This window comes from Neofelis nebulosa, chromosome 7 (assembly GCF_028018385.1).
Source record: "Neofelis nebulosa isolate mNeoNeb1 chromosome 7, mNeoNeb1.pri, whole genome shotgun sequence".
In the NCBI taxonomy this organism is placed as follows: Eukaryota; Metazoa; Chordata; class Mammalia; order Carnivora; family Felidae; genus Neofelis; species Neofelis nebulosa.
In genome coordinates this window covers 69,850,000-69,876,697 of record NC_080788.1, presented here as the reverse complement: position 1 = coordinate 69,876,697, position 26,698 = coordinate 69,850,000, and the positions used below count along the sequence as shown (strand labels likewise).

The following is a 26,698-nucleotide window of genomic DNA, read 5'->3' as shown; positions in this document are numbered from 1 at the left end:
TTTCACTGCCACCCTGGAGCGATTTTCTTCAGACACAAATGAAGTAACTGCCTTTCTCTAAGACTCCTCCCCACTGCTTCTGACAATGTCCCTTCACCTGGGGCACATAGTCAGATCTCTCAGGTTACCAAAGGGGACCGAGACACGGAGAATGGTTTTCCACGAGAAGTGAGATCCGGATGGCGGGCGGGTGGGGGGGTGGGGGGGGTGGTATGCGATTTGATTCCAGAACACCTGCAGAGCAAGGTAAACCAGCTTTTCCTCCTCTTGAAGTTCTTTGGAAAGACTCGCACTGAACTATGAATGACCTACCCCAGCCCATTGATCATGAGCAGCTCCTCTTCCTTGCCCATCCTGACACTGAGGAGGCAGCGGATCTGGCCCAGGGCAGCCAGCAGGCTGATGGTGTCGCTCACGGAGGCCTGACTGATGGTGTAGGTCTTCCGCAGCGCCTGCAGCAGCTCCCCGATGCTGTCGTACTGCCTCCGGAGGAGGTTGAACATCATCCGGACCAACTCCGCATCCTGGATCTGGTCCTCCTGAGCCCAGCGGATCATGGTCTGTGAGATGAGCTCCTTCAAGGTCGCTAGAGGGACAACACAGAGGACCGGTACTGTGACTGTCACGGCTCCGGGAGAGCTTGGGTAGCTCAACATCAGGGGTCAAGGTTAAAACATTCTTTTTCTGAGGGTGGAACACGGCATGCAGAGAAATGAAATATATCATCAAAAAACATATATGTGAGCCATACTCCAAGAAAAAGGTATCTCCATTTTGAATTCAGGGTGCTAAATATTTTAATTAAATGAAGTTTGAATCGATATTGGAAATAAAAGACTCAGTAAGACACTGTCCTTGTTTTTAGAGTGCTCACAAATCAGCTCTTTACATTTTCATTTTGATTTTATGAAGAACAACTTTTACCTTTATTTTATAATGCAACGTAAGAAATACTACAATATGCAAATGCCATGGGACAGAGCTGCGGGAGTGGGGGGCCGAAGGCATGAGAAGATGACACTGGTCACTGCATCTTTAGAGTCAAGTGATATTAAGCACTGGATTTTCTCTACCATGGATACTATTCCCCAAGCACTTTAAAAATACCACATACCACAAACTGAATAAACCATGCTGTTGATTCTAGACCTTGAGAAGATATTTTGGCTGACATACACATAGAGCTACGTTAGGAGATGCAAAGAAACAGATGAAGAGCGTTCGGTTACGTCTGAAGACTGCACTTGGATATATGACTATCACCTCCTTGTTGTGACTGTGTTGCCCTGGATCTTTGGCAGGGGGTCAGCTAACAAGGCATCGTGACTACTTTCGGAAGCATCAGGAGAAAGGCCAGTATGGCGTTGAGTTTAGAAGCTCACACTGGTTACAAAGAAAAACCACTGGCTTCACAGGTAAAGGAGAAGTCACTGAAGTGAGACTTGAACCAACTGTGGGACCTTCAGAGGTTGAAGTGAGTGGCTTCTGAAAAGTGCTGGCTGGCACTGGGAGGGAGCATAGTCAGCAGGGACATGTAGGGGTACCAGGGTGGCTCCGTCAGTTAAGCGTCTGACTCGTCATTTCAGCACAGGTCACAATCTAAAGGTTCGTGAGTTTGAGCCCCGCATCAGGCTCTGTGATGACATCACAGATCCTGTTTGGGATTCTCTCTTCTCCCTCCCTCTTTCTCAAAATAAATAAACTTAAAAAAAGATAAGAAGGGAGAGGCAGATCTGAGGTGGAGGACAGGATGAAAGAGGGCCTGCCAGAAAGGCTAGGAGGGCACTGCTGTCCCCTCCCTGTGTCTCACACACATACACACTTCCAGAAAATGCCATGAGAGGAGTGAGAAATGCTGCTCTGAAATAACAATCGCCTCCAAGTCTGGCTCTGCCTATCACATTCCAGAAAGGTATAGATGGCATCAAGATCCTTCATTTGGACCTGGTGATAAAGGCAGAGCTCAGGGGACCATAAAGGTTACTCGGTCCATCAGTGGAGGCATTGGGAACAAGCTCAGAGGGCTGCCTTTGGTAGCCTGCACCACCTCTAATAGTCAAGGTTCTTACCTCCATGTCATTATATATGGCAGATGTCTGCTCTACATACAGTCTTGGCTCATCATAAGGATATAAAAATAGAACTTGGTTACCAAAGCTTCACAAGAGATCGAGATATAAAGGATGAATTTAACTTATTGCTGGGTCTATCAACCCTGTGGGTGTTTCAGGTTCAGACGAGAGACAGGCTGAAAAACTTAAAAAAGGATATCCAGAGCAGGGAGAAGCAAAGTTAAAAGATGTTCCTAAGAGATCTCACTAGGCAGGGATTGCTGACTAATACCTGTTAGGTTAGGTAATATCTCTATCCTCTGGGGAAAAATAAGTTATTTATGGGCCAGGATGGGCTCATGTCAGGAACTTATTTCCTTGCTGCCCAAATGTAAGAGGTCCTGTTTCTTCTAGTTAATAGTCACAGTAAAAATCAAAGCATGACAAAACCATAGACACTTCAAGTTTTTCCAGTCCTGTAAGTCTAATTCCTCCTTAAGCCTACATTGTGATCATGGTTTTCTCTCCACTAATAACCAAATTCTCTGCTGGGATAATAATCACAGTCCCTGCCACACACGAAAAACAGCAACCAGAAACGTTAATCAGCTCAAGGACCATCCTCGTTTCAACAGGGAGGGTTACAGAGTCATAAGGAAACCAAGTAAGGATTAGCTTTCCCTTGACCTGGCTTTCAGATTCATTCAGGATTCTGGTGAGTGCTTAGCCACACACTGATTTAATAATTCAAATCAACGTTTATACAGAATGGAACATTCATAGCCAAACACCTCTCTAGAGGGCAAATGAGAAAGGAGACAGCCGTTTACTTCAAAGAGTAGAGCAGAAAGCACCCCACGGGTTCTCTGTCCAGGTCAGCCTTCCAGTAAGTATGAGAGAATGGGATAAGCCATTATGTGTGTGTGACCAAGCGGAAGCTCGGTTAAAATACAAAAACAAAACAAAACAAAAAGAGCCAACAAAAAACAACAACAAATAACAAAACAAAACGTGGCCCCAAGACCCTGAAAGAAAAAGCAAGACTCATGGTCATGTTTTGGATGGACAGATGTCATTTAGTGGAAGGCATGACATTGAAGACCATTCTTGTAGGACGGGGTTTCCAATTGTGAGACCGAGGTCCAGGAAGGGAGAGGAAGAGTAACTACAAGAAGAAAGAAAACTTGGGAGAGGTGGCGGGGGAGGAAATATCCCCACAAGAGCCCTGGAAGCATAGCATCTTTGGTGGCCTGACATATGCTAGAGACCCAGCAGCCACCAAGCAAACTTGGCTGAATTGAGGACTTTCTAGTCCTCTGAACACTTCTGGGCCTGAGAAAATGGAGTTGGCACCCCTGGCAGTGATGCTATTGAAAATTCCTCAGATTTTAATTAGCTCCCATGAACTAGCTGCGGAGTAGCATAAATGTACCGGGGTCCAGAGTTTAAAAAGAATACACTTTCTAGCATGTGGTAGGCTCTCCATATACAGCTGAAGATTAAAATAACTAATGCGTATAACCATGTCTGGCACATACGTGAGCTTAATAAAGGTTAACTATTCTGCTATCGATATCAGTCTTTGTAAAAGTGTGGGCCACAGACTCTTAGGGATCCCAAGGCCCTTTAGGTGGTTTGCAAGGCCAGATGGATTTTCATAATAACTCTAAGATGTTTTTTGCCTTTTTCACTGTGTTGACAGCTGCCCTGATGGTGGAGAAGCATGGTGGGTAAAAAGGGGTGGTGCCTTAGCAGGGATCTAGGCAATAGCACCACACATCAACCTTTACCAACACATCCCCAGAAAGATGCTCAGTTTCACGTAAGAGTGTCCTATAGGGAATATAAAAAATTTATATTTCATTAATAACAATTTCGATGTACATCTTTCCAACCTCCTGCGGGACAAAAAGGGAAGTATGTGCACAGCACATCCCCAAATGAAAGGTCAGAGGATTTCGTGAGGAGAAGCACTTGTGTGGTGGCTTGAGTTATGAGCTAAACTGGCTGCTCATTTCGTGGAAGGCTATTTTTAATGAAAAGAACGGCAGACAAACTGGGCTGGTTAATCAGACTTGGGTGAATGACAGACATGTCTTTACAAATGAAGGAAGTAAGCTCATCACTTCAAGGAAAACAACGGATGGTATCTTTTGCCAGTAATATAATCTGAGCTTTCAAGTAAAAACCAGAATTTTAGAAAATGTTTATCTGCACAGTGAGTGTGACAGCTTCCCAGTACTTAAAGGCCTTCTCATTACATCGTTGATGTTAACAAATGTGATTTCTAAAATATTTTATAATGAAGTATGTCAACATTTGGAAGTTCTGCGTAACTTGGTGAGGCAATAATTTCCCGATGACCAAACCATGATGTTACGAAAACATTCATGGGTAAAAGATCCTTTCAAGATCAAAGACACACCAATGAGTTTTCATATAACCAAGTACAAACATTTCCTTAATGAGGTTGCAGGTTCTACATGGCAGTGAACTTTTGAGAACCTACTACTTGTTGAGTTTTGATGTAGTATTGAAGAAGACTATGTGCAATTATCTGAGAAGGTTATTAAAATACTCTCCCCCTTTCCAGCTATATATCTCTTTGAGGCCAGTTTTCTCCCTATTTTTTAACGAGGTATAAGAACCCAGCTCATCTTCTATTATTAATCTTCATTAGAGATTTACAAAAATGCACAACAATGTCACTCTTCTCCTTATTGTTTTGAAAAATTAAATCATTTCTCACAGAAATATATCATTTACATAACATGTAATGGGTTGTTTAAAAACGTTTATTTTGAGAGAGAGTGAGTACGCATGCATGCATAGGGGAGGGGCAAAGAGAGAGAATCCCAAGTAGGCTCCACGCTATCAGTGCACAGACCAATGTGGGGCTCGAACTCACAAACAGTGACATCATGACCTGAGCTGAAGTCAGCTGCTTAACCCACTGAGCCACCCAGGCGCCTGTAGAGCAAAGCTTTCTGTAGGTAACAGCCTGGATTTCCAGTATTAGTGAGAGTAATGTCATTGCTGAAGGGTCAGCTAATGTGGGGCTAAGAATTAAATGCCTCCCTATCCTACAGCCCATTTCTCTGTGTGCCCAACTGTCCTGGCTACAAGCAGGCCAACCAAGGCCCTGTGGCCTCGATGTGAAAGCCACCCACCCCGCTCTTTGCTCTGGAGATGACAGATCTTGAACCCAAATCGATATAAAGAGGGAAGCACCTAGAGCCCTTCAGGCTGGCAGGGAGCCCCTCGGTGATGGAGGAACAATGGCCAGAATCCTTCCTAACTGCCAAGATTCAAATGGTTCCTTAACCCTCATTTATTTCTGAGTATGAGGTGTCTCACTCACCTTATTCTCACATTTCATCTACTTCCCATCCAGAAATAAATATGGACGGCTTCCTAAGCTGTCGCTTTCCCAGTTCAGACCTGAGATATTTGATTACAATCACACAGCCTAACGGAACAGGGCTCCATCATAACTGGACAGAAAGCTTTGCTTTCTGATCATGGCCATCACCTCAACATAGACCCTTCTGTACAAATCAATGCTTTCCCAACTTTCTGGTCTCAAGACCCCTTTTACACTCTTTAAAAATTATCAAATCCCTCAAAAAACTTTAGTTTATGTGGAATATATCTACCAATGTTACTGAGTTAGAATTTAAAACTGCTGTCAGCATGGAGTCTGCTTCAGATCCTGTCTCCCCAGCTCTCTCTACCCTTCTGCTCACTCACTCTCTCTCTCTCAAAAAAAAGAAAAAAAAGGGGCGCCTGGGTGGCGCAGTCGGTTAAGCGTCCGACTTCAGCCAGGTCACGATCTCGCGGTCCGTGAGTTCGAGCCCCGCGTCAGGCTCTGGGCTGATGGCTCGGAGCCTGGAGCCTGTTTCCGATTCTGTGTCTCCCTCTCTCTCTGCCCCTCCCCGTTCATGCTCTGTCTCTCTCTGTCCCAAAAATAAATAAAAAACGTTGAAAAAAAAAAAAATTAAAAAAAAAAAAAAAAAGAAAAAAAAAAAAAGAAAAAAAAAAGCTCTGCTCTGGAGTCACTGTGTACCTGGGCCTCAGGACATGGCTCATTTGCAAGTTCTTGCAGTGGACTTGCACTTGCAAGTCCTTGCAGAGGACTGCAGTCCTCATCTTAGCAGTGGAGTTAACTCCAATTGTATCAACTCCTAACGAGCTAACTAATTGAGTGCTGTTTTCTGTTAAATGCCCAACACTGAGGTAAGTAGTCTGTATGAAACTATTTTGAGACACAGGGATTACAGGAAGTCTCTTAGTTGGGGAAACTAAATACATGTGTGAGGCATTTAATGAGGAGTAGTGAACAAGATAATGGGTAAAACTGCATTGTCCAAGACATTTAGGAAACCAGACAATTCATAGAAAGCCACAATTTCTCTAGTAATACAAAAACTCAAAAGAAATTAAAGACATGATCAGATCTTCCTCTCTTACTTTTTTCCCCAATAGGTCCTTCATCTAAAGCTCTTCCCACTTCTTGAAGAGGTCACATTACCCAGCGACTAAAGAAGCAGGGAAGAAAGAGTTCTAACATAAAGAGGGCCCCTCCCAGGGATGCATGAAGCGATCTGATGGGAAAGACACCACCCTTGGCTATGGCTATTTTGGAATGCGGTCTTTCAAGAGCTGATCCATACAAGTAGTCCCTGTAGTAAATACTTGTATGTTTTTCTATCAGTGGTGGAATGCCAACAAATTTGGTAGGACCTTCAAACAGCAAAGGGAGTCAATGCTTGAGATATATTTAAACCTCTTTCATAACCACAAATATATTAACAGCAGTTGCAACTAAATACTGATTTCATTTCTGCTGCTTTTCTAAGCTCATCTTTGGAAATGCTGGCCTTTAATAACTAAAAAGACATTTCAGTATGCATAAGAAACATGACTCCTGAGGAGGAAAGACTCCAGGAGAAAGCTAACGGTGAAGTGGGGAAGTTAACTCTACTGTTTGCTATTATGTACGGCCTCATTTTATTCCCTGACACATGCACACACCCCCAAGTACATGTGCCTCATAACTCTACTCAGAACCCCTACCACAGGGGTGCCTGGGTGGCTCAGTCAGTTAAGCGTCTTTTTTTTTTTTTTTTTTTAATGTTCATTTATTTTAGAGAGAGAGACAGACAGACAGAGCATGAACAGGAGAGGGACAGAGAGGGAGACACAGAATCCGAAGCAGGCTCCAGGCTCTCAGCTGTCAGCCCAGAACCCGATGTGGGGCTCGAACTCACAAACCATGAGATCATGACCTGAGCCAAAGTCAGACACTTACCTGACTGAGCCACCCAGGCACCCCTAAATGTCTGACTCTTCATCTCAGCTCAGGTCTTGATGTCAGGGTTGTGAGTTCAAGCCCTGTGTTGGACTCTGCACTGGGTGTGAAACCTACTTTAAAAAATAAAAAAAGAACCCCCGCCAGATGTAATAAAGTTGCTTCCACAGTCTTTGCTACCATTCTAGGATTTTTCATTCACTGACTTACCTGTTTCAAAAAGGCCTTGTCAAATGCACTAGATGGTTTAGCTTAGGAGGTTCTTTGTTCTTATTTCAGAGAGAGAGAGAGAGACAGAGCACGAGAGAGCACAAGCGCACAAGAGAGAACAAGTGGTAGACAGGGGCAGAGGGAGGGAGGAAGAGAGAGAGAGGAGAAAGAGAACCTTAAGCAGGCTCCTAACATAGGGCATGATCCCATGACTCCGGGGTCATAATCTGAGCCAAAACGAAGAGTCAGACACTCAACCGACTGAGCCACTGAGACGCTCCAAGCTCATGAAGTTTTTAAACAGCTACAGTGTTCTTTTCAAAAAGAAAACACAAGTATAACCAAACATTTGTTTTGTGATGAGATGTGAATCCTACCAAACAGAATGTCTTAATGAAGCTAGTCATGTACATATAGTTCCCTTGATAATTATAAATGGCTTCATTTAAGAAATTATTAACATTCTAACTTGCCCCACTTTTGTAATTAGTGTAATTAGGGATAGTCACAGTTAGGCAATTATATCAGATACACGATCTAGAAACTGCATTTTAAATAATTGTTTAGGCTAACTCAAAAATGAAATATTTCTAAGGTACTGTATTGTTTAGGGGAAACTTGATGCCTGAAAGACACTTTCAAAGAAAAATAGATACTCTGCTACTTGATTTCTGGACTAGCCAGACATTACTTACAAGAAAAAAGGATTACAAGTGGCCTTAAATTAGAGCTAGTCTTAGTACATCAGTGCAGAGGCTCGGCTATGATTTATTGTTAGGTTGTTTACTGGTCTCCACTTGTCATTCTGTAACCTACTATTGATCCTCAAACCCCAAGCCTACGTTCTGTGACTCTTACAAGAAGGTTCCCCAGAGTTACCCACTATATTTGGCGAAAAGCTTCTCTAAATGATCAAATTACCAGCTTCGCAATTGCAATTCCAATGAGAAAAAGATCATCTATTCTCATGGTACAGGTTTAAGTTTTTAGGCTACTGAGGTCTGGAAAGAATCTTTCCTTTTCACCTCTAAATTTAGATCACAGTCCAAGTGGCCATCGTGTCCTGAAATACATGCTTATTATCAAAGAGCAGATGTTGGCCACTGGCAAAGCAAATCCCTGAAGCTTACGGATCCCAAACCTAAGCTGGTGTTACATTTCTGTGAGTGTGTTCTTCCATCTGGGTCAGTTTGGAAGAAAACATCTTCCAATTATGTTGACAAGAGGGAGCAAACACAATTGCACTGTACTTAGTTTCAACTTAGAAAGCAATTTATAATACTCGTGCTTACAATGGGAAAAGAAAAATAATTATGTGCATCTAAATTATGTGCACTTATTTTTAAATTCTAGGTGATTAAAAAGTCAGCTTGTGATATGCTGTAAATGCTCTGGAGGCATTAACAGGTGGTAGATCATTTCCAAGCATAAAGAATGCGTGTATTTTGACCTCTGCTTTCTTCCCCTGTGGTGGGCTGAAGAATGACCTCCCCAAAACGTTCACCTCCTAATTCTCAGAACCTGTGAATATCTTACCTTAGATGGCAAAAGGCACTTTGCGTTTGTGATTAAATTAAGGGCCTTGAGATGGGGAGATTAGCCTGAATTATTACTCAGGTGGGCTCAGGATAATCACAAGGGTTCTTCTAAGAAGGAGGCAGGAGGGTCAAAGTCCTAGAAGGAGCTGTGATGACAGAAGAGATCGCACTGGTACCATTGCTGGAAAGAGCCACTAGTCAATGCAGGTAGCCTTTGCGATGTGGCAAATTCAAGAAATGAATCTTCTCCTAGAGCATCCAGAAGGAATGCGATACTACTAACCCATTTTAGACTCGTGACCTCCGGAACTGGGTGATAATAAATTCGGATTGTGTGAAGCCATTAAGTTCACGGTAATTCATTGCCGTATATTAGAGAACTAATATACTCCCACTGGTACAAAGTCCTGGTTGAGAATACTTGAAGCTCTCCAGATCAGACTGGAGAGGCTCAGTGACCAAGCTGCTACAGAAGAGCTCACAGAAGCTGGGTCCTGAGAGAGATCCAGTTCTGTTTTTGCTGAGGGAACCAGAGTGACAGGGCTACCAACACCTTGAGGTCTGCCTGGGTCTTGCCCAGAGCTTGCGTCAAACCAGAACAACATTAAATGCAGAAAGCACCAATTGCACAACCGCTATGGCCCATCAGATAATATACACAGAGTGCAGAGGGCACGTTCCTTAGTTCCTGTAAAATAGCTTTGTGGCCTCTACTCTCCCTCTGGACGTCAAGAGCTAGAACCGCCTGCATTCCGGCACTAACCACTGAGTAATGGAAGATGACAGCCATCATGGCATCATGAATATTCCTAACCACATATCAAGAATCCATTTGCTCCTTCCTTTAAAAAAAATTTTTTTTAACGTTTATTTTTAAAGAGAGACAGCACATGAGAGAGGGGCAGAGAGAGAGAGAGAGAGAGGGGGGGGGGCAGGCAGAGAGAGAGAGGGAGACACAGAATCTGAAGCAGGCTCTAGGCTCCCAGCTGTCAGCACAGAGCCTGATGTGGGGCTGGAAGCCATGAATCGTGAGATCATGACTTGAGCCAAAGTCGGATGCTTAACCGACTGAGCCACCCAGGCGCCCCATCTCCTTCTTTCTTCTTAACAGAACTTGATTTTGCATAGCTATCTGCCTCTCCCTCTTATGGCCCATGAACACTAACCCAATCCCACTCCACAGGTAGGCTCTGCTGACATCCATCATCCAGCACATTTTATTTTCTAGGTCATGCTCAATGGTTCGTAAGCTGGCCTGCGACCAAGTTCTCCAATCAAAGGTAATCTCAGAATCCTTGCTTCCAATACCTGGGCAGGAGAAATGGTCTTGCTTTGCCCTTGGACACTGAGGCACATGGATATGAGGCCGAGAGTTGCAGCCCCCACGCGGCTGCCAGCCCGAGGGCAGAGCTAGAACAGGAGTAGCTGTGGGAAGAAGGAGCAAAGCCACGGGTTTCACTCAACCCGCTGGCTGGCTCCATCTCTACCTTCCAGGTACACCAGTCCAGGAGGTCTTTTACCGGCTACTCTACCGGAGTTGGATTTTCTGTTCTGTTTTGCTGCAAACATCTGAATTAATAAATGTGGAGACCAAGTTCTTAGGACTCACACTTTGTATATCCGCTTCAGAAGCTGGGAGGCACACCAACCTCTAAGTACTGGAACATTACACTGAGTGGTATTTCACGGAATCCTTATCTCCCTGCCCCCATGAGGTAGGGACATCATTATTCTCATTTTGCAGACAAGGAAATGGAAACATATGGAGGTTTAGAAACTGGCCCAACATCACACTTAGTAAATGACAGAGCTGGGATCCAAACCTCGGCTGCTGGAAATCTAAACTCATCTACTTTTCTGGCTGAGAGCTGCTTACTTTCTATAGCTTCACAAAATCCGGAAAAATACCTATCCTTATTACTGTTTTAAATTTATATTATACTGCCTAGATGCTCTTTTAAACAATGATGTGGATTCAGAAATAAATAAAATCATAAAGCTTTGGGTCTTTTTGTAGCTGATGCTGAGCTAGGAAGATTATTCACATTCCCAGAGCTTTGATCTCTTCACCAATAAAATCAAGTTAGCAAAAGAAAGTTCATGCTGAAGGAAATGAATGGACAGCTGATGTAGTGACAAGAGTGCTGGCTTCTTTGTTCCGGCTCTGGCTGTGTTACCTTGGTCAAGTCACTTTACCTCTCTGCATCCCTATGCATTTCTACCAAGTCACAGGTGGCTTAATACTCTAGAACTCTATGTTTACCTGACCTGTTGAGCTATTGGAAAGGGTTGTACTAATTTATTAAAATGGCAAATTTTACCGGGTTCACTGGGTTAAAGCAATGAGCACCAAGAATTTTACCCCCACCTTCTAGTGCCCACCTGTCATATCAGGATGTCACCCAGCTTGCTTTTATTAATAGCAAAACTGGAGATCAAAGAAATAAAACAAAATCTTAAAATCCAGCGGTCACTGACCATAGCAAATGGCCAGGGGCTGAGGCATCACCGTATACCATGAATCACTCACATGGGGGAGATGGCGGTGGGAGCTTGATGGCTCTTTTGACGGCTGTCTTGAATGCTGACAGAGAAAGCACCTTTCCCCCGTCAGGGGTCCGAGAGCACAGTAACACCCTCTTGATTTAGTGGGTAAGACTGAATATGAAGGTCTCATGCCCTCTGTGCTCTGTGCCCCAGAGCTTCCCTCTGGGCTGAAAGTCTGGTCTGCTTCACAAAGTGGCCAAACACCTACTATTTATTAGCAGCGAAGGTCAGGGAGAAAGTTAAACCCATGGGCTCTGAGGAGACTTGGAAAATTCATCACGCTAATTTCTCTGTGCCTTCCCGGGGCCTCCCTGGCCCAGGAGGTACAGTCAGTGCCACTTTTGCTTAGTTTCACTGGAACGAGAGTATTACCGGGATCGTGGAGGACAAGATGACGAGGCTTTCTGGAAACCTGAAAGGGAGAAGCCTGTAAAGACAGTCTGGAGCACTGTTCTTGGAGCTGCTCCTTTCTCCATTTACTCATCAGGACACTACTGCCAGAGACCCAGCAAACGGCGTGCGATGGTCCAAGGCCGGCCCCAGACAACCCGTGAGGGCACCCAGCCTCCCTTCATCCGAGCTCTGTATTTAATTTTTGGATGTATACACCTGTCCTCTCTATTGGCAGGGGAATAGGGTAGAAGTTCAAGCTGCCTGCTAAAACATTCTAGTTCTTATCACAGAAATTATAGCCAATGTTCACTAAGAGCTTCCTGTGCATCAGACCCTGTGCTAAATGCTGTACCTGAGTTATCATTTATTCCTTTTTGGTTAAGGTAGACATTTGGTTGATTGATTGATTTGGCATGCATGAGCAGTGGAGGGACAGAGAGGGAGAGGGACAGAGGGAGAAAGAGAATCTCAAGCCTGACACCAGGCTCCATCCCACCACCCCGGGATCATGACCCGAGCTGAAATCAAGAGCCAGACACTCAATGAACTGAGCCACCCAGGCGCCCCGTCATTTATTCCTTACAACCACTGTGTAAGAGAAGACAGATGTGGCAGGGACCGAGTTTCCCCCACAGTGAGGGCCATGTTAGCCTGATCCTCACTCTATCCCTTCTTTAGGCAAAGAAGCACTTCAATTCAAGAAACAAACCTGTAACTACTAGTTACAGGATTCCTGTAACTAGGGGGTCCGCCGAGGCGGCCATGGAAGGGCGTGCTGCACGGGACGAGCAGCACTGGAGATGGCGTCTCGTGCCTCTAGGCACAACTGGTGTGAACCCCACAATCCCCCCCAGTCAGGCTGGCCCGGCTGCCCTTGAACGTGGCTCTCAGGGAAGGCTGTGCGTGGATGGCCACATGGCTGATGTATATTTCTGCTAAACCCGTTTCTAAATTTCCCTCCTCAACGGTTTTCTGCCTTGGCCAGAGCCTCCCATCGGGGAGGGTGGAGACAAGCGTGGAAGCAAAGTGCTGCACCCCCAGGACCGTTTCCCCAGCCAGCCGGACACGCTGTCGGCACCCGAGGCCGCCCCGCCAGCCGCCAGCGCACTGGGCTTGAGCGGCGCGGCTGGCTGCTGCCACTCCATCTCTGCTGCCCCCTGGGGTCTCATCCATCATACGGAGATAATTAGCCTGTTGTTTTTAGAATCAGTCAACCAGCCTCATAATCACTTTCTCAAAAACATTCCAGAGATTAAATGACCAATGACGACGCCAGGGAGAAGAGCACAGAGAACAGCTGCGGCTGCTCACGTGTTTGGGAAGGAAATCCCTGACACGAAGATGGGGCGGAAACCGGACAGCGAAGGGCTCGGGGCCCTGAGGTCTCTGTCTTGACTCTTCTAGAAAAGCAATCGAATCATTTTTATTTCAGTTCCTGTGTGTATTCAGTCTGGAGAATAGACCGAGGATGAGGTGAGCTATAGACCACACGTCCTCAAGGTCTGTGCTCCCCACCCCTGTCCTGCCACCCCCACGGCCCTGTCCCAGGCACCCCTACATGGTGCTCTGAAAGAGTGTGGGCCCTGGGCATGGAACATGATCCCAGTCTGGGCCAGTTCTAACTTGGTGTAGAAACCTTGTCCAAATTATTTTGCTTCGCTCTCCATTGCCTGACATGCAAAATGGGAACCTGGCTGTCACTGAGCCTAATTGTTTGCTGCAAGGGGTAAATCAGGTGAGCTAACGTGAAGTGTCTACCACAATGCCTTGTGATTATTTTAGGTCTACTCCAGTAATCCAGGAGATTTCTTCATTTTAAGGTCAGCTAATTAACAGCCTTAACTGTGTCTGCACCCTAAATTTTCCTTTACCATTTAATCCATAGGCTCCAGGAATTAGGACGGGGACATTGTTGGGGCCATTATCCTACCCACCACACCATCCTTAATTCAAGTCCTTGGAGCTTCTCATCTAGAGCACTGCAATGACATCTCATGGGCTCCATGCCTCCAGTGACCCTGCATTGCAATCCTTTAGATTCCTATCCTGCTAAAGCAGAATTAACTAGTATGTGATACAGTGCCTGAGAAATGGTAAGTGATTACCATTTTTTAAATGTATTTTTGAGAGAGAGAGAGGGAGCGTGTATTAGTGAGCACAGAAGCAGGGGAGGGGCAGAGAGAGAGGGAGAGAGAGAGAATCCCAAGCAGGCTCTGTGTTGTAAGCACAGAGCCCAACATGGGGCTTGATCTCACCAACTGTGAGATCATGACCCAAGCTGAAATCAAGAGTCAGACGCTTAACTGACCGGCCACCCAGGAATCCCCAAACGTTTTAATGCCAAATATAGTTAAAATTAAGTGCATACTCTATGCCAGTCACACTTAAAAATACTTTGAATTTTTAACTAATTTAATCTTCATGTCAACTAAGTAAGGTATTAGTGCCATGTCCGTTTTACAGATGAGACAACTGAGGCACAGAGAGGCCATCACATGCTCAGTCTTTTTTTTTTTTTTCAACTTTTTTTTTTTTTTTTTTTTAATTTATTTTTGGGACAGAGAGAGACAGAGCATGAACGGGGCAGGGGCAGAGAGAGAGGGAGACACAGAATCGGAAACAGGCTCCAGGCTCCGAGCCATCAGCCCAGAGCCTGACGCGGGGCTCGAACTCACAGACCTACATGCTCAGTCTTATCGAGATTGTGTGGCAGAGCAAGAATTTAAGACCAGGTGGCCTAAGTCTAGAGCCCTATGCTTCTAAGTACCTCACTACTGTTGAGTAAATGAATAATTTAGTCCTCAAAGACCTTTCATAGCCACTGCCTGGTGGGGGGTCGGGGGGGGGGCACAGGATATTATTATATAAATAATATGGATAGCAACTAGACTCAGGTGACAATGGTTTGAACTTTTATGCCACTACTGTGTGACCCTATAAAGTTTCTTTGTAGAGAGAAGATAATGGAAAAACCTCCATGCTTTGGGAAGGCATTCAGTGAATGAGAGAGAGAGGAACGCACCAACTTGGAGCAGGAAAGTGACAGGTGATCTTCATTTTGTTAATTTCAGAATTTAGCAGAAACAGCGGGTTGGTCTCTTCTGGAGGAGTAACTCAGTGGCAACACATTTATATTCAAGAAACCTTGCTTAAACTGTCATGTGTGAGAAGCCCTGGCTCAGAACAGGCAAAAGATTTTCTCGGGAATTTGCTGGATTAGGATATGCCAGAGAAATGTGACTTAGTATGGCAGGCTGCTACTGTTGGGTCTTTTTTACTTCTTATCATATGATCTTTTAATAAAGATTGTAACAGCTTTCATCAACAATATGGCTTAGAGTTAGTTTAAGCAGATCCTTGGAACTCTGAGCCAGCTAGCAGGATTCTCATGAAGCTCAGGACCCTGTTGATTCCTCTTTTCTAGAAAAAGTGAGGTTTTCCTGCAGGTCAGTTGGCCAACACCAACCGCTCGTAGAGGAGGAAGTGTACCACCTACCCTGAACCCTCCGAGTGCAGATCTTTGGCTTGGTCAACTTGGGCATGATAGAATTCTGACTTCTGCTAGGTCACAAGCATGAGTTACCTCACAGGTGCAGTAACCAGATAAAAAGATGATGGCTTTAAAAAGCCACTGGGTATGCCATAGCTATGTCGGAGGCTTCACGGGACAATGGGAAGAGCACGGAACCGGAGCCAGAAAACGTGAAGCAAGCCACGGCTTTACTCAGCTCAGTTACCTTGTGCCAGTGACATTCAGTCACCTGGAAAGTTTTCTGGAACCAGGGAGTGGTGGCAAGAGTAAATGAATGAACAAGTATCCCTTCATTCTTCAGAGCCCTATTTTCATCAACTACACAATAGAAGAGTGAAAAAAAACCTCCAGTAATAAACTAATAACATGTGAAGTACTTGAGGAATTGTCAATTCCCTATTCCATGCTATTCTCTGTAATTTCAGGATTTTACCAAATGTAAGGGTAAGAACAGTCACGTAATAACGTGGACAAAGTTACTAATACTGGAAAGTATTTTGACCCTTTTATCGCAACTGGCTATGTATTCAGAAACACTGTCTCCAATTTCAGTGGTGTGGCAGTTAAACCATTCCCAAGATTTTCTCCTCATATGTCAGGCCTGTGTGAGAGGCTTTATGTCTCTGGAACATTTGGAAGAGGACCCACATGGTGACAACTAGACACGCTTGACCACCTTCATATCTATTTCTCGAAATCCAGGATAGGACACTTAGGACACAATATGTGAGCCCCTCACAACTCTCCTTCTGGAAGGGAAGCAGCATGAGGAGAAGACGTGAACTCTCACACTGGAGCGACCTTGTTTGCACATTCTATCAGAACAGGCAGAATATGGTCTTCCAGCCTGAGTCCCGAGGTAGCAATCTGTGGAGCCTGGACACCATTCTTAGAATTAGGGAGACTTCACACAGGCAAGTGATTTCATCTGACTGACTCCACTTACCTCACATGAAATGGTCACCTTGTGGGACCCCTAGTGGTGACACATTATATTAGAAGCATCCGCTTCCAAAATAGACTCACAGCAGGTAATATGGGTCAGCTCAGCCTATTTTTAGTTCTGCTTTGGCAGTAACCACAAAGGGAATCTAAACTCATTTTTGTGCTTTTAGAATCCTGCTGGCATGCCCTTATCAAAGTCCCACCCATAGAAATATGGTGATGGAGAGCACTGATTAAGGGTTGGCAGTATGACTGCTTCCAAGTATCCTATACTCTTTTCCAGAGGTTTTAACACTTGTGCTGAAAAAATGGTGAGGATTCTTTCCCTTCAGAGATATTCTGACAAAGATGAAAGGTCAATAGAAAGGGCAATAAGATGTATGAACCCCAAAGTAGAGTTCTCAGATAAACCAATCACAGCTTGACAGTCTATTGCTCTAGTCTATGATTTGAAAGCATGTTTTAAAATGGTTAAGAATAGGGATGCCTGGGTGGCTCAGTCGGTTAAGCATCCAACTCTTGATTTTGGCTCAGGTCATGATCTCATGGTTCATGAGTTTGAGCCCTGGATTGGGCTCTACACTGACAGCACAGAGCCTGCTTGGAATTCTCTCTCTGCCCCTCCCCTGTGCTCTCTGTCCCCCTCAAAATAAATAAACTTAAAATGGATAGGAATAGGAACAAGATAAAAGGCAATTATGTTAAACCTCAGAAGTTCCTTCTTCTTTAGACAAATGAAATATTTGCAGAATTTTGGATGGAAGAGCATATTGATTACATATATTACACAGTCTTCTTCTTAAAACGTTAATGGTTTATGGACAGTACACTTCCCTACAGAACAAATTATAATCTTGTTTCAACATGAGTCACAACGGTAGGAGTCACATCTACTGTAAGGCTTAGAGAAATGAATTTGGACAAGGTTTGGGATTGTTGAAAAATGGAAGGTCAAAGTCCTCTAGGATGCTACATTATGACAATCATTGCCAAAACCCCAAAAACAACCCCTAAAGCCCACATCCTATTTCCTTTACTCCCCTCATATTATTATTTTTCCTCACTGGGGCAATTTGCAATTCTAAGGAAACATTGCAAATGATTGAAACAACAATGATTGAAGGACCATGGAAACCTAAAAGAAAGAACAGAAATCTGTTTATAGGCATTTTAAAGCAGACAGACAAGAGCAGAGCCAAAGTAACAGATCCCTCAGGTTTCAAAAGGCTCTGAAAGTAAGGTCTTTAAATTAGAAAAGCATAGCTCCAAATACACAGTAACCACCACCAATTATAAAAGAATGCCCAGATGTCTCCTTTGAAGCTTAGACAGTCCACTTCTTACACAGCATTTGTCAGAAAGCCAATTCTCTTCATTATGTGAAAGAAGAGCACTGTGTCAGGAGGACTGAAAGGCATGGTCACTTACTAGGGCATCTCTCTTCCTCCTCTGTTGGCTGTTCCTTCGCAGGCTTGGGAGGGCCTTTGATTTTATACACCAAGGCACGGAGTTTCCCAGCCCAGGATGTGTCTTCCTCCTCCTCTTCTTCCTCCTCCAGGGGAACACCTATCAAGTCACAGAACAGAGTGAAAATCTTGAACAGTACATAAAAATAACCACCGTAAGATTGAAAGAACATAAATCTCTGCTTCCTACCCTTCTGGAACTTTCTCAAGATGCTATAGGCAGCCTCCCATAATTATTTACCTACAGGATGTCTTTTTGGAAAGTATTTTAAAAAGATAATTCCTTACATACAAAAACACCAAGTAATTTCAAACCCCAAAATCAACTTTTTTTTTTTTTTTGAAGTTTATTTATTTATTTTGAGAGAGAGAGAGAGAGAGAGAGGGAACAAGCTGGCTCTGTGCTGTCAGCATGGAGACTGATGCAGGGCTTAATCCCATGAACCATGAGTTTATGACCTGAGTCAAAACCAAGAGTTAGCTGGATGCTTTAATTGACTGAGCTACCCAGGTGCCCCTAAATTTAACTTATTCTAACCTGTACCCTAAAAGGGCTCTAAAGCATCTAGAAAGAGTTAACATTGAGTCATTTCCTATGCAAATACCACTTATTTTCCATATATTATTCAATCCATCCATGTACAAGCAGCACAAATGCTGAGAACAATTTAAAATCAGCAGTTACGTATCAAAGGAGGGACTGCAGGCTTACAATTGTTATTTAAAATAGTTATGTATTAAAGTAGGGACTGTGGTTTAGAATTGTTAAGGGCATACGTTATCATATTTATATCACTGCAAAAGATAAGAAGCAAAGGAGATCAGAATCTTGGTTCACCTGGGAGCAGAGTCCAACCATCTAAGTAAACTGGGTGAACTTTACACAAGTTATCAGTTATTTTCCTTCTTCAGAGACCCTGTTCACTCTCTTCTATTTCAACAAAATTTCTTCTTGGTAGAAGGAGTTTCCACCATATATGGATATGGCATATATGCCAGAATTATTTTCTGTATCTTCTCTGACCCCAGTAGTCCAGGCAGAATCATTTCTTGAGCAGTTAGAATTGTACAGTTAACCCTCGAACAATGCAGGGGTTAGGGGCACCATTCACCCACACAGTAGAAAATCCACATATAACTCTGACCCTCTACAACTTAACTATGAATAGCATACTCCTGATGGGAAGCCTTACTGATAACATAAACAGTCAACTAACACGCATTTTTAAATGTGATATGTATCATATATTCTTATAATAAATTAAACCACGGAAAGAAAATATTATTAAGAAAATCATAAGGAAGAGAAAATACACTTTGAGTACTGCACTCTATTTATGGAAACAAAATCCCGCATTACAAATGGACTCACATAGCTCAAACCCCTATTACTCAACAATCAAAGAATGAAATGTTGCCATTTGCAACAACGCGGATGGAACTAGAGGGCATTATGCTAAGCAAAATTAGTCAGAGGAAGACAAACATCATATGACTTCACTCACATGTGGAATTTAAGATACAAAACAGATGAACATAAGGGAAGGGAAGCAAAAATAATATTAAAAAAGGGTCAACCGCACTTTTAAATACAAAACTGTCTTCCCAACCCCCACTAGCTTCTAATGAAGGAACAGGGAACAGACTTGTCTTTGATAAAGCTTTCATCTCAGAAGCTCACCACAGTGAATGAGAAGGTCCTCATGGAAGTCATATAGCTCCTCTCGGATCTCTTCTGGGCAGGGGCAATTCTCTCCCAGTTGAAAGTTAAGAAGCATGTTGATCTTTGAGGGACAAAGAAGAATGGGTAAGTGGTTCTCGGTGTTGGCCAAAGAACTCAGATCCTGCCTTAGACACCAAACATTCCTTGCATATTTTATCTACCTCAAACTTTTTTGTAAAGATGACCATGTTTAAAAGTAGCTTTCACCTTTTCTCTGATTATAATGGTAATTTATTAACTGCACAAAATTTGGAAATACCTAAAGAAAACTTACTGTGATCCCACTACCCAAAGATAACCATATTTAATGATACTTAGTTCATAACTTCCAGGCTTTATGTATATAGACTGAGAGCATGCATACTCTAGATAAACATTTTTGAGGTCAGATTTCCCACTTAACAATTTATCTTGAGCATTTTCTTTTTTTATTGATTGTTAACAGGTACACTGCATTTCATCATAAGATGAATAGCAATTGGTGTAAAATTAATGACCTGTTAAGAAATATTTAAATTGTTTCCATTTTTTTGTTCTTATAAATAAATAAATAAAGTTTGTTGGAATTTCCTTATAACTAATTTTTGTTCACATCTCTGATCTTTTTTTTTTTTTTTTTTTAAGGATAAACTCCTAGAAGCAACATGACTGGATCAAAAGGTTTGCACATTTTAATGGCTTTCGATAGGAATTGCCAAATCACCCTCCAGAAGGCTTACAACAATTTGCATTTTAACCAAATTTATTCAAGAGTGTGTATTATTTTGCCATCTCCATTACAGTAATGAGAGTTAACACATTTTCAAATATTTTCCAATTTAATGGGTAAAAAATGTCACATCCCTGTTGCTTTAATTTGCATTTAATTGGTGAGGTTGAATTTTGTTTTTCCACACATAAGAACCATTTTCATTTCAATATTTTATAAATTTCCCATTCATGTTCTTTCTCCCTTTTTCTGTTGGGTAATTTTCTTTTTAAAAATTAATCAGGAGGCGCCTGGGTGGCTTAGTCCGGTAAGCTGCTGACTTGGGCTCAGATCATTATCTCACGGTTTGTGAGTTTGAGCCCAGCGTCAGGCTCTGTGCTGACAGCTCACATCCTGGAGCCTGCTTCAGATTCTCTATCTCCCTCTCTCTCTGCCCCTCCCATGCTCACACTTTATCACTGTCTCTCACAACTGAACAAACGTTAAAAAAAATTAATCAGTATTTTGCACATCCCTAGACTATTAACTCTTTGTAACATGTTCTCTAAATATATTTCCCAGGTTTTAGTGAGCTTTTAACTTTACCTACAAAAAAAATTTTTTTTTTTTTGACATGCAGGTTTTAACAGGTAGTTAAACACTCATCTTTTCCTTTAGTTTTGTCTCAGGGAGTCTTAACTGTTTTAATGCCATGGACCACTCTGACAGTCTGTTAAAACCCACCCGATTACTGCTTAAATTAGTATTTTGAATATGTAACAGAAAATATAGAAAATTACATACAGAAACCATTATATTGAAATTTAGTTATCAAAAACCATAAAAAAGAAATCTGTGATATAGTAACATGTACTTGTTTATTAACCTATTGGACAAAAAGATCTAGTGGCAGTCTCATATCCACTGTGATCTTGAAGTAGTGATGAAGTAAATGATATTTCAAGGTATGATACTCATTGTGACACAGTATGAGAAAATGTGCTATTTCTGTTGTTGCTGGCAAAGTCAGCATTAGTATGTGCTCGGCAGCATTAACAATTCAAAGAAATGCTATCAGAGATTAATGAAACGTTGGTAAGGATGTGGTCATTCATTTCCTGGTCAGATACCAGGATGTCTCAATTCTTTCCAAAGACCCACGACCCCAAGGCAGTGAATATTGGGAGGGACTGAAACAATAACTAGGGGTGATGTTCTCCACTTTGCTCGCCTCAGGCAGCGTAACCTGAACACCAGGCAAAGATACTTTCTCCTTCTGCTTAGAATTTCTACATTAAAAAACGTCACCATCTCTTTTATCAAGCCACGGAAAAACCGTGTTTAATGTTGGTAGGAAGACGCTTATTTAAAGCTTCTACTGCAAACAGTTTTTTTGGAAGTTGGTGGAAGTGTTGCCTGTAATAAAATAATGTCCATAAAATAGGTTAGGAAAGTAATTTTTGTGGTTGTTCCCCAATGTTAAATTATGGTAGTTACATCAACATAGATTGATAGGTTGTTTATGAAATAAAAACAAGATCTGAGGATCTAGTTTCAGAGTCAGAAAATTGAATTCTTTGCTGAAAGATCTTGCCGTAGGTGGAATACTTGGGAAGTAGTGGCCCACCAGCCGGCAGGTCAGAAAACCAAAAGAGGAGTGGGGCACCTAGGTGGCTCAGTCAGTTTCCTGTCTGACTTTGGCTCAGGTCATGATCTCACTGTTCTGAGTTCGAGCCCCACATTGGGCTCTGTGCATACAGGTCAGACCCTGGAGCCTGCTTCAGATTCTGGATCTCCCTCTCTCTCTGCCCCTCCTCTGCTTACACTCTCTCTCTCAAAAATAAATAAACATTAAAAAAAAAAAGTGGAGTGAGCTGAACTTTCTGCTGCACAGGGCATACCCTTTAATGATGCCTTTTCTACCTACCTACTACTTGCCTGTTTATCTTTTAAGTTTACTCATTTTGAGAGAGAGGCAAGGAGGGGCAGAAGGGGAGAGGGAGGAGGGGAGAGAGAGAGGGAGGGAGAGAGAGACAGAGACAGAGAGAGAGACACAGAGACTCCCAAGCCCAAGCAGGTTCCATACTGTCAGTGCAAAGCCCAATGTGGTGGGGCTCAAACTCAGGAACCACGAGACCATGACCTGAGGAAAAATCAAGAGTTGGTAGCCTAACCAAATGAGCTACCCAGGTACCCCAATGATGCCCTTTTTATTTTTATTTATTTATTTATTTATTTATTTATTTATTTATTTAACGTTTTATTTATTTTTGAGACAGGGAGAGACAGAGCATGAACAGGGGAGGGTCAGAGAGAGGGAGACACAGAATCTGAAACAGGCTCCAGGCTCTGAGCTGTCAGCACAGAGACCGACGCGGGGCTCGAACTCACGGACCACGAGATCATGACCTGAGCTGAAGTCGGACGCTCAACCGACTGAGCCACCCAGGCGCCCTAATGATGCCCTTTTTAAAGTCAAAGGCTTACTGACTGTGCCTGGCTAATATGCCAATGACCACTGGACTAATCTTAGTTTTACCTACTTTTGTACTTGGTTACATCCCCCAAGTATATGTTTTTTTCATATCTCTGATCTTATATAGATACAAGGCTGAAAACCTTTACTTTCTCCTCAAAGGTTACAGAAGGATGAGATAATCGTATCATTGTTTTAAAATTCTAATTCTTATACACCCAATTTTCCACGTGAATTTGCATTGCTATCCCCTGAAATTGATCTGAATCCTCCTTTGTCCATACTCAATTTCGAATTATTTAGAGAGCTCTATTGGTCGGTTCCTTCTAGAAATGAACATTCTGTGAGGGGTGGTAGGTGAGACAGCTGAAATTGATAGGAATTAGTTTCTTTTCTTTCATTTCATTCCTAGACCAACATCATCAGTATTACCTGGAAACTTGCTAAAAGTAAAAATTACTGGGCCTCACACTACAGCTACTGAATTAGAAGCCCCAGATCACCAGTCTGTTTTATTAAGCCTTTCTGGTGATTCTAATATCTGCTCAAGAATCATTTAGTCTAACACATTAGGGAAGAATTTCTCAAGTTCCATCTGAAACCAGTCTGAAATGATTGCCCAGAGGAGTACTGAGAGGGCTAAAGGAGGAAGTGATAGCAGGCCCTGGGGACAGCAGAAGAGAAGGTAAGGAGGTAGCAGGTGAGGTGGGAGCCAGCATGGCCCTTCCAGGAGCCAGGATAGGATCAGTAGCTGTGTCCATGAGGGCAGTGTTAGATAGACAGTGCAGGTCTAGCTGGGTTAAGCAGATGTCTCAGAAAACATACATAAACTCTACTCACCGGGTCACTGGCAGAAGGCAAAAGAACCTTCCAACACTGAAACTAATGATTCCACTTACAGAATGTTTACCATATGACAGTATCCCACTAAGCAATCTAAAAAATTATCTCCTGGGGTCCTCCCTAGAAAGGAGGGAGGGACATACAAACATCCTCATTTTGCAGCTGAAGAAAGGGAGACACAGAAAGGCAATTGCCTAAGGCCACACAGCGAGAGAAGGGGGAGCCAGAAAAGGAGCCATGCATCACATTGTTCTTCCTGCCCATTATTCACAAATAGGAGTCAGCATCTGCCAATGAATTGGGAAATGTTTGCACAGGTTGCCAGTCCAAAAGCAGCCTGACAACATTTGGAAAGCCTTTAAGAGTAATCCAGGCTCACTGCGCTTCCCTCAGTACGGTATGAATTACCTCCTCCCATCAATTCAAAGGGCCTTCTCAGTTTGCCTCCAGCAAAGCGATGATAAACTTTGCCTAGTCTTTACAAGGCCAGCATCATTCAAGTGAATCTTTTAAAAGCCAAGATATGTGGTTCACTTTTAAGTCAATATAAATATCTATGTTCTACCAAATAGGTTAGGAAAGTAATTGGACCAAGTTGTACCATTAATATCAAATGGTGGTAATTATACCTGACAACAGTTTATGGATAGACTGCTTATTAAATATAGAGAAGATGCAAAGATCTGGTTTCAGAGACAGAAGGCAAATTTCTTCACTGAAAGATCGTCTGTTTTGAACACTTAGGGAGCTGTGGCCAAGCTGCCTGCAGGATGTACATGGGAACAGGGGGACAAATGCCAACTATGTTCTGCAAGGTGTCCTGCCCCTATCTGCCAGTTACTCACCAGGATTTTGAGTCTTTTCAAAGCAGTCTTCCCATATGGGCAAGGCTGACTGCAAGGTGGGGGTACTGTACAAAAATGACAATCCCTCACAGAAGGGACCTCACTTGCCCAGTCCTATTTTCCTCGCTTCTGGGGGCTGGGAGGCTTTGTGAGGGTCTTGGTCACAGGGTAAGGGGCTTCGGGAACTTAGTCGAGGAAGCCTGTGCACCTGCTCTCTTAAGTCAGGAAACGTCGACCATGCTCTCTTGATCTCTAATACAAAGGAGTGACTTCTGCAAGGAGTGGACAGACATTCTTCTAATGGTGGATCCTTGCTGGTGTGGAAGCTGGGTCGTGACAGTGATCTGGTCTTTGACTCAGTGACAGGGCACCAGTAGGAGCAAGCAAGGGAGGAGAGGAAGCCCCGCCCCATGTGCACTTCTGGATGGGTTATTTTCCCATCTGAGATGATTGGCAGATACTCCTCACTGCCATTAGCATCAGACCAGGCCTGTCCCCTGGCACTGTGCTGGGTCACTGAATGGCCCACACCTCTCACGGGTGCCCCAGGCACATAAAGGTTTCACATGCCCTGCTCTGTAAGGTTCAAGTTCACCCCACTGGCATGGAGGCTCAGGAAGAGTTTCTCACCTGCTCCTGGGGGGGGGAGCGGAACTCCCTGGTTTTCCGGGCAGTCAGGGCTGCAGACATGTTCAAGGCCTGCATGAGCTCGTTGTAGCGGAACTTCTGATTTGCCTGGAGCTTAGAGACATAAATGTCGCCAAATGCCACAATGGCCTCCACTCGATGCTGCAGCTCACAGTCACAGAGATAGCTGAGGAGCTCACACATCTGCAACCAGAGCGTATATTTATGCTCATTTAACAACACTTCATAGACATTGGTGAAGCAGCTAGTATCCCCATTTTACAGAGGCTAACACTAAGACTTAGGCGCTCTAAGTGACTTGCCCAATGTCACACAGTGACCACAGAGCCGTTTACTTGGATCCAAGTCCGTTTGAACCCAGCCACCAGCCCTTTATCCTAAGGACAGGAGAACAACAGGAAAACGAGCTCACCAAAGAGAATAAACCTGCCCGTGTGAGAACGGCATTCCTAAGAGAATTCTTCCCTGGCTCTAAGCTCCCCATGGAAACCAGCACTCAACTGCATGGGAGAGCTCTGGTTCCTTCCTGACATCTTCTGGCTCCAGATGATGGGAACCAGAGACTTCTGTTCCCCTCTCTTTCTTTCTTGTTTGTTTGTTGGAACTGCTTTGTCTGCCACCAGTTCTTTCGGACTGTTACTAGTCCTGATCTTATCACTACTTGCACTTTCGCTAATAAGAAAAACAGCAGCCAGAACTTATTGAGCTCTAATCACCCGACTCTGTGTTAGCCACTTGCCAGACCTGCTCCTTCAAACCTCAGTGTGTTCCCGATACTTTTATTCAGGCATAAGTTCTACGAACCCATCTCCACGTAACCCCTTGCATGACTAACAGACACTCTCCAGTCTGTCTGGGCAGAGACAATAATGCCCCTGGTGTGCTCTTACCTAGCAGGCTAGTCTCTGGCGTATCTGCAGGTGACCTAGGACCCAGAGCACATGCCCGTCACACTTGTGATTACAGTTATCACATCTGATTAGAAGCTGTATGTGCCAATGAAATAGGAAAACTAAATTGAAAGACTAGGGAACATTCGCAAAAGGCTAGTTGTTTTTTTAAAAAAAATACTCAAAGTTGGGTGTGAGTTAGACAACTACAAAAAATTGGGGGAAAATCATTAAAATCTACAAGTGTTCTGCACTCAGGTTGCTTTCCAATTACCTCTAAATCCACAGTCTATCTTCAAGATACCCCCAAAACTGGCCATCAGGCACATCACACTGTATGTGACAGGTGTCATTTATGCAAAAGAAAGGACTCTACATGCCAAGCAGGGACTCACATGGAAGAAAAAGTCTCAGCTCCACATCTGAAGAGCACATTCATGTTTTAATAAAAATGTTTAAGGTATCTATGTAAAATTTGTTACGTATCTCCTCTACATACAACATTTTGATGAACTGACACCTACCAATCCCACCACATTAGGTAAGAGAGCTTCATTTGGAGATTCTAACACGGTTTATGATAAGATATATT

General features: G+C 43.3%; 1 protein-coding gene across 1 annotated transcript in view; it reads right to left on the bottom strand.

Moving 5' to 3' along the window:
* The window catches only part of RYR3 (ryanodine receptor 3), a 535,021-nt gene that overhangs the window by 149,450 nt on the left and 358,873 nt on the right, over positions 1–26,698 (bottom strand). Inside the window, 4 exon segments of the mRNA XM_058738297.1 lie at positions 313–586; positions 17,956–18,093; positions 19,675–19,777; positions 25,199–25,399. Coding sequence (XP_058594280.1) covers positions 313–586; positions 17,956–18,093; positions 19,675–19,777; positions 25,199–25,399 — 716 coding nt within the window.